Raw genomic sequence first — 8,626 nt, forward strand, 5'->3', positions numbered from 1 at the left:
GATGAATGTACAGCTGATGTTCTCCCATGTAAACTATCACCCAATTCACAATAAAAATATTAAAAAAAAAAAAAAGAGGTCACATATGATCAAGAGCCAATGTCTAAGCTGTAGTGAAGGCATTGGCAAAAAACAAGGCTCTGAGAATTTAGGGAATACAGTTAGATATCTTTCAATAATCTGAATAAACACTAGAAGTGCTCACTCATATATATTTTTCAATAATCTGAATAAACACTAGAAGTGCTCACTCATCTATGTATCAAGAAATTTGGAAGACAGCTGCCTGGCCAACCTATTGGAAGAGATCCGTATTTGTGCCCATTTTAAAGAGGTGACTCAAAGGAATTGTAAATCACCAATCAGTATCATTAGTATCACATTCAAGTAAAATTTTGCTGAAGATAATTCAAACAGCTACAGCAGTACATTGACAGGAACTGCCAGAATTTCATGCCAGATATAGAAAAGGACATGGAACCAAGCATATTATTACCAATGTCAGATGGTACCAGAAAGATGCTTACATGTGTTTTTGATTGTGTGGATCAAGACAAACTATGGACAACATTGTGAAAAACATGTATTCAAAACAGTCGATTGTGCTAATGAGGAACCTGTACATAGATCAAGAGGAAGCCCTTCAAACAGAACAAAGGAACACTGAATGGCATAAAATCAAGAAAGGTTTGTACCAGGGTTGTATCATTTCACTATGCTTATTCAATCTGTATTCAATCTGAGCATATAATCTGAAAAACTGGATTATATGAAGGATTGGAAGACTCATTAACAACCTGCAATATGCACATGATAAAACTTTACTTACTGGAAGAGGACTTAAAAATACTTCCCAATGATTAGTATGGATTGCACTTCAATGTAAAGAAAACAAAATATCCTCACCACTGGATCTATAGTTAACATTATGATAGACAAAGATTGAAGTTGTCAAAGACTTCATTTTGCTTGGATCCACTATCACCACTCATGGAGGAAGTCAGGAAATCAAACAACATATTGCACTAGGCAAATCTGCTACCGAAGACCTATTTAAAAGTATTCAAGAGCAATGATGCCAGTTTGAAGGCTAAGGTATTTCCAATAGCCTCAGCTGCATGTGAAAGTTGGACAATGAATGACTGTGGATTTGCCTGCATTTGAGTTATGGTGCTGGGTAAGAATATTAAAAGTACCATGGAATGCCAAAAGAATACATTTGTATTGGAAGGAGTATAGCCAGAATGCTCATTAGAAGATGGTGAGACTTTGTCTCTGGTAATTTGGACATTTTATCAGGAAGGACCAGTCCCTGGAGGACATCAGGCTTGATAAAGTCGTGGGTCAGCAAAAAAAGAGAATGGCCCCAAACAAGATGAAGTGGCACAGTGGCAGCAGTGACAGGCTCAAGAATAATAGTGAAGATTGCATAGGGCCAGGCAATGTTTCATTCTGTTGTGCATAAGGTCACTGAGTCAAAACTGACTGGACAGCACCTAGCAATAGTGATGTTAACTTTTACTTGGATAAGGTGGTATTTACTAAGTTTCTTCCTTGTGAAGTCATATTTCCCTCTTAGTAATTAATAAGCATTTTATAGAAAGATACTTTTGACTATGTAAACATTCTGTCCTTCAAACTTTAACCTACTCAAGTTTTAGCATCCATTGATGATGCTAAGTCCATATATTATTACTGTGATGGTTGTCAAATATTGATTTTCTGATTTCTACTTCCTCATTAATTTATAACATGTACTATTAGTATATATACAGAATATACTTGGAATTCTTAGTAAATACTTGTGAGTTACTTAGGAATGGGTCCCAATGTCCCTGACACACTCACAAACATTTCAACAAAATAACAACAGTAAAACTATATACCCACTCAGAGTTAATGCAAATGTGGAAAAATATTAACAATCATTGAATCTCAGTGAAGGGCATATGACATTTTAATGCACTATTTTTTTTACAACTGGAGTCCTGGTGTGGAGCTGTGAGCTAATGAGCTGGACTGCAAAGTCATTTGAAACACAAGGTCGGCGGTTTAAGCTCCTCAGAAACCCTATGCAGGGTTACTATGGGTCCAAACTGACTTGATGGCACTTTAACAACAATAAATTTTACAACTTGTTTTTGAAGATTTGAAATTTTCAAACTATAAAGTGGAAATTTTGAGATACTGTCAACCCTTCACAAATATTTTTTTTGGAAAAATAACCCAGCTTACAGATTTAAGTAACTAGCTTCTGAATGGACTCAAATTTTATTATCATTGTCTATAGAAATGTAATACTAGTACTGTACAACAGTTCTCTGAGTTAGAAGAATACCATACACAAATACTATACACTAAGAACAGTACCACACTTGACAAGACCATTTCTTGATTCAGTAAAACCAAGCTACACAGACCAGCAAACTCAAGGTGAATGATTCTAATTTTAGAACATAAGGAAACATAACAAATAATATTCAGACCTACAAAAATTCAGAATTTTTCCTTTAGACTATATAGACAGGTCCACAATACAGAAGCCTATACATGACAGCACTCTGAAGTTTTAGCAAAGCATACATTATAGACATATTTGCCATACAGTGCAATTTTGTATAAGACATGAATAATAGTGCACTTAAATCCAAGAGTCACATTCAAATATAACAAGAGTACACTCCAAATACCTGGCTATTGAAGAAATGCATTTTTTTTTTCTCTAAACTAAGCTGTGCAAATACATTTTTAGTGTAGATAGCAATAGAACTATCAGGATTCTAAACAATGACATTTAGGGAGTATTTATGTAGAATAATCCATCTCTCCAAAGATAAGTGCATTTTAAAAGTGAAGCAAATTTCTTGCTCAGACAGACACAAGGTAGTGTTGCACAACTCAATTTTGTTACAAATCACAAATATAGTCAGTCCCTAGACTCATAGATAATTACACACATAGCTTAAAAGCTAGTAAACTCATATCAGGAATCTAGCATGAGAGCCCCATTGTCCACCACTAAATTAAGCACAAATTATAATTCTGCACAACAGTTCATGAGATAGGTTTTTAGGTTTCTGAAAAGGGAATTTAAATAACAAGTTCAAACTTTTGAAAATCTAGTCCTACAGTTTCAGAGGATCTCTTCTGTGCTCTGGTTTAAAGGAAAAATATGCTGTAGATACTGGATTATAAAGACAGTAGTATGACAAAGATAATAACTAGATCACAGAAAATTAGCATTTCATATCATTTTAGAATACACATTAATGGAAAAAGCAGTCTTTTAATGTGTTTTTGTTAAGACAGTGAATTATATAAAACCACTATCTGGTAATAAATAACTTAGGATACCAGCTCTAGAGAGGGCCGGAATCTGACCCATATTAAAGGATAAGGAATAACTAATCTGTATTGTCTTGAGGTATAGCATAAACCTTTATCAGATGTGCTTAATGACTTCATTCTCTATAAATTGCAAAGCTTCTAAAATAAAGTACTAATTATTCTAAATAATAACCAAAAAAATTTTTTTTCTAATCCAGTGCACACCTTTCTGATCATGTTTACTTGATAAAATCTGGAAGAACTTAGTGGACAGCCACCCAAATTTTTGCCTCAGGTTAGGTCTGAAAATAGGTTAACCTGAACTGCCTGCTTAAGACTGACAATCAAAATAATTTTCTGAGGCCAGATAAATACAACAATCATACCATTAAGCAGATTTTAAATATATAACAAAGTATCCTTCATATTTTTCACTTCAAGAGATTAAAATATTGGTCCAATCTTTTCCATGATATTGATACTTATCATGTTATCAATCAATATCAAGTTAACATAAACCAAACTAAGTGAATCAAATACTAAAATCCCCCTGAATTTTATTGCTTAAAGTGAGAAATGAGATCCCATTTCTGTTAATGAGGCTTTAAAGTTCAAAGACAAGTTGTAAAGTCCCCATATAGCATTTAAAATGTGTCTCAATTGTCCTCCAAAATTTTCCCCAAATTTTCAAATCTTGCTTCCAAGGCATAATTTTTCTTAGAAATAAAAGGATCTTATTTTCTTCCCATTTGATAGAATCAAAATGACAAATTTTGACTATATAAATAATTATCATAAAGTTTTCCCCAAAAAAAGTTTTGATTTTAAAAAAGCCATCAACTATGTTCTTCTAATTTTTAAAAGTTAATTGTTAACTAGTGACAACCAAGGAACCAAATTTCTTTCTCTTGGCAGAGGAAGAACATGCTAGTAAAATTTAGGAATTTGTGACTTAAAAGGCAAGGAAGTAGGAAAGCAGAGGTGTTACAGAGGTCTGGAAGATTAGAACAGGTAGAACTTGGCCCTCAAATCTAAGGATCCTTATATTCTTGATAGAAGAGTATATATAACAAGTCTTTGGATTAAAAAAATATTCTTTGCAGGGCCTACTGTTTGAATCATGTAAGCAAGCCTTCAGAATAAATGAACTCAGAAGATGCCTAATATGACATCAAGTATGCATGAACTTAATTATCTCACTTGATTACTACTAGTTCCTATATGGCAGTTTGCTTGCTAATATTGTCACCATTCTCTTTAGTAAGTTCTAATAATCATATTCATTAAAAACAGTTCTCCAAACTTACTCTTTGGCAAGCCCCTTCTGAGTTTATCAATTTTATTTAACCTCATGTAAGGAAGAGGCTACCATTTAATAGTATTACTAAAAACCCTCATCCAAAATATATTAATAATGTACTTGTTTATGACAGAGTTCTCAAATTTGTGAAATCCCTAATATTTGCATTATTAATTGACCATTTTGAAAGTGCTATAATTGATACCAAAGTTAGATCTGAGCAGATCTAACTACAGATTAACAATAAAATGAAAACTTGTCAGAGCAGCTTAAGAGCTGTCTCGGGAAGAGAAAGAAAAAGAAATGAAAACACCACACTACTGTTATACTCTGGCTTTCATATAAAATGCACATCAGGAAGACAGGTCAAAGTCATTGGCATACAATTTCTCCACGACCAAACCTAACGAAAACTCCTTCTGAAGTTCCCACCCACGGAAGTACTATGCCCAGTAAATATAATCAGTGGGAGTCACTTCTAAAGAATCATTTAAAATCTGTAAATGATTTCCTTAAGGATCTGTTAACTGAGAAAAAAAAGACTCCTTTCTTCATATACCGTCTTTGGACAAAATAGGAAAAATAAAAAGGTTAGCAGCATAAATAGATGTGGCAAGCAATTCTGCGAGGTCATAAAGAAGCTAGAGTGCTTCTTTCAAATAACTAATACAGTGATTTCATCCAATACAGAAATCTCTATAGCAACTTACACCATTGCTTATGCTCCTTGCATCAGCATTTTAATGAGCATTTCAATGCCCCCAAACTCCTAACTGTAGTTGTTGCCATTAAGTGCCACCGAGTCAGGTCCAACTCATAGTAACTTGGTATAGGGTTTCTGAGGAGCATCTGGTGGGTTTGAACTGCTGACCTTGTGGTTTGAAGTCTTGTGCTGATCCTACAGCGCCATAAGTTGAGAATCAAATGAGGTTAGAGAAGAAGGCCAACAAATTTCCCAAAAGAGAATTTTGACTATGAATAGCTGTCTAGCCTTTTGCTACAAGTCTGAGGAAATAGAAAAGACAAGCTTGGACAATTAGAAATGGAAAGTATTTGCTGGTTTCTGTGGGTTATGCACCAAACTGCAAAGCAGTTTGAAATGCAAGGTCGGCAGTTCAAGCTCACCAGCTGCTCCTCAGAAACCCTATACAGGGTTGCTATAGGTCGAAACTGACGTGACGGCACTTACTAACAACAACAAAGCTATATATTTGGCTAGAGTTGATTTTTTTAACTGTATTATTAGCTCAATATATAGCTCTTAAACAAGGTTCAATTTTTGTTTGTTTTACACTAAAATGGTCACACATACATGTGGAAATGCTATTATTAAAATAAAATTCCAATAATCCTTTTAAAAGAAAATTAGTATTTTAAAAAATGAACAGCATCATGAAATGTAAATTTGTATTTTTATTAATATTATATTGAATAGATGTTTTTAGTAAGAACGTAAACTATTTTAAATTATTTGTTATGAGTTAAAAGACATAAGGCCTAAAGGACTATTATTATTATTATTTCCTCCCAAGGTTACTGTTATTGCAGCATCAGATGCAGTACTATTTTGAGACACTACTGCATTTTGTGTTCCTCTTGTTCCTGGCTGATCATCAAAAGACATTCTTACAGCAGAATTACTTCTTATATCCATGTTGTAAACCTCTTCTCCTTCTAATGCATCAATACCAACTTCTCCATCATTTGGATTTTGTATAGCAAACAATCTGTTATAATCATCTACAACTTTTTTTCTTGCTTGTTTGATATATGCTTTTAAGTATTCATCAAATATTCTATCTCTTTTGGCCTCTTGTTCCACTTCATCCAATTCATGCGGTCTTGCTTAATAATCAGTTATTGCTTGTCTATAATCTTCTTGTTTTAATCTTTTAATTTCTTCTTCAATTTCCTTTACAACAGGAATGACAGTTCTAGTAATCACTGTATTACACTTAAGATTTCTAAAATTTTATTCATTGTCTTATTCCTTTTCTATTTTAGTATACAGTCTAATTACATAAAAATAATTTTATTTCCACAAATATTAAAATTTTATAAAACTGAGTAATTTTAAAGTAGCACAAACATAAATTGATTTAATTTAAATATATAATTAATAGTTATGCTTGGTATTTTAATTTAATAATGATTTTGCTAACTGCCTAGAGAATAGGACCCTTGTTTTTTCATATATCCTTCAATTTAATTCTAGCAGTAAAACTTTTCACTTATTTTTTACTATTTTACGCAAATAATTTGTCAAAATAAAAGAATATAGGCAAAAAACCTATATTCTTATTGGTTTATTTTAATTCTTCCTAAAAAAAAAACAAAAACCCAACAATATCTAATCACACTGGCAGCAGTAAATAATATTCTAAAAATGGGTGTTAAAAAATTGATCCAATTTGAGTTAGTTAAAAACTACTTGAATAATTTGGATGATAAAATTATTGGATTATTGCTAATTCAAAACTAATAATTAAAATAATTAAATAATAACTAAAATAATTGTTTAAATGATTAATTTCTAATATACTAAATAACAATAGAAAGCTTTAAAACACTTTTTATAAACTCCAACATAATTTTATCGTGGTAAATACGAGCCAAAAACTTAATTATCATAACAGAAATATAGACTTTACTATGTTTATAACAGTGAAGTATTTCGAATATGTTCCTGAAGTTTAGAACACAGAGCTATAACATATTCATAAACCCCTCCTCCTTTCCCTTAAATTATGTTTGTCTAATACATAATGGACAAATCAGTGGAGTACAGATATATTTGCAAAAGCTTAAGCCAACACAGATTTTTAACCTTTGTATTAGCAAACTCTCAGAATAATAAAAAATAAAACAAAACACACCAACATTTAATACGTATGGTCAAAAAACCTGAAAATTCAATAGTAACAATACCATGTCAGTAACAAATTCCTAACTTTAATCTTATATTGCACATACTTCTACTGTGTTCTGTAAAAATAAATTTAATTATTCTTAATGTAATTATCAGAGATTATCTACCTGTTGCCCCTATAAAAGTAATTTATCTAGACTAAGCACTTGAACTTTCCTTTGACAAATTAGAATGAGAATGAATTCAGCTTCATGGGATCAAAACTATTTTAAAGGAAAACAGAAATTTTATGTGACAAATGGCACGTTGAACACAAAATTCCTTGGCTTATCAACTGTTTAAGTTTTGAAAAATAGTTCTTCATCCAGAGTGCTTAAAAGTTTGACCTAATAAATATTTCCTAAAGAGATTAACCATATCCTTGACTGTTTTAAAGCACTGTTTAGAAAGTATACACAGATATAGCTTATGATAAAATGGCATATAACATTACTGTCATTAAGTCACCGATTTTTTTACATAAAATAAAATGACTAGCACCTCTTTCCCTCTCCCTAAATGAAAAAGGCCTAAAAGACCACATGAAACATGAGTAATTATACATTTTGTTAATAAAGTTTTGAGGACTCTATTATATTAGAGGGTTCCCATATCTTAAGCCTAAAGTTCCATAAGTTTTAAGCTGTTGTGTAAAAGTGAACTGAAGAGCAAAGAGAGAGGTGGAATACAGGTCCAGGAGGGCTCTCTGAAAAGGGCGTCGGAGGATCTTCTAGGGGCTCTCCTGCATCCCATCCTCTGTTTCCAGTTCTGCCAACTGCCTCCTTAGGATATTTACTTTTACTTGTAATTCCTTGTTGTATTCAATGATGTTAACCATTTCTTCATAAGCTTCATCCAAATACTTGGAGGATCTGTTCCAACGTAGGAAAATACCTATTGAATCCAGGAAAGAGAAAGAGAAGCCTACATGTCATGGCTTTATCATTATACTGTTGATGTACAAACATAACCATGAGTTAAAAAAAAAAAATTATTATTCTGAAATTTTCACTTCTAATTCTGAAAAAGTAGGTAATAATGCCAAGCTTTCCAACTTTTACAATATAAAGATATATGCATATATGTGTGTA

General features: G+C 32.3%; 1 protein-coding gene across 1 annotated transcript in view; it reads right to left on the reverse strand.

Annotated features, from left to right (window-relative positions):
* Window positions 1-7,992: 7,992 nt before the first annotated feature.
* Window positions 7,993-8,626, reverse strand: part of MTMR9 (myotubularin related protein 9) — a 55,936-nt gene continuing 55,302 nt past the window's right edge. Inside the window, exon 10 of the mRNA XM_006864330.1 lies at window positions 7,993-8,429. Coding sequence (XP_006864392.1) covers window positions 8,266-8,429 — 164 coding nt within the window. The 3' untranslated portion in view covers window positions 7,993-8,265. The remainder of the gene's footprint in view (window positions 8,430-8,626) is intronic.

Source organism: Chrysochloris asiatica, unplaced genomic scaffold (assembly GCF_000296735.1).
Source record: "Chrysochloris asiatica unplaced genomic scaffold, ChrAsi1.0 scaffold00064, whole genome shotgun sequence".
Taxonomy (NCBI): Eukaryota; Metazoa; Chordata; class Mammalia; order Afrosoricida; family Chrysochloridae; genus Chrysochloris; species Chrysochloris asiatica.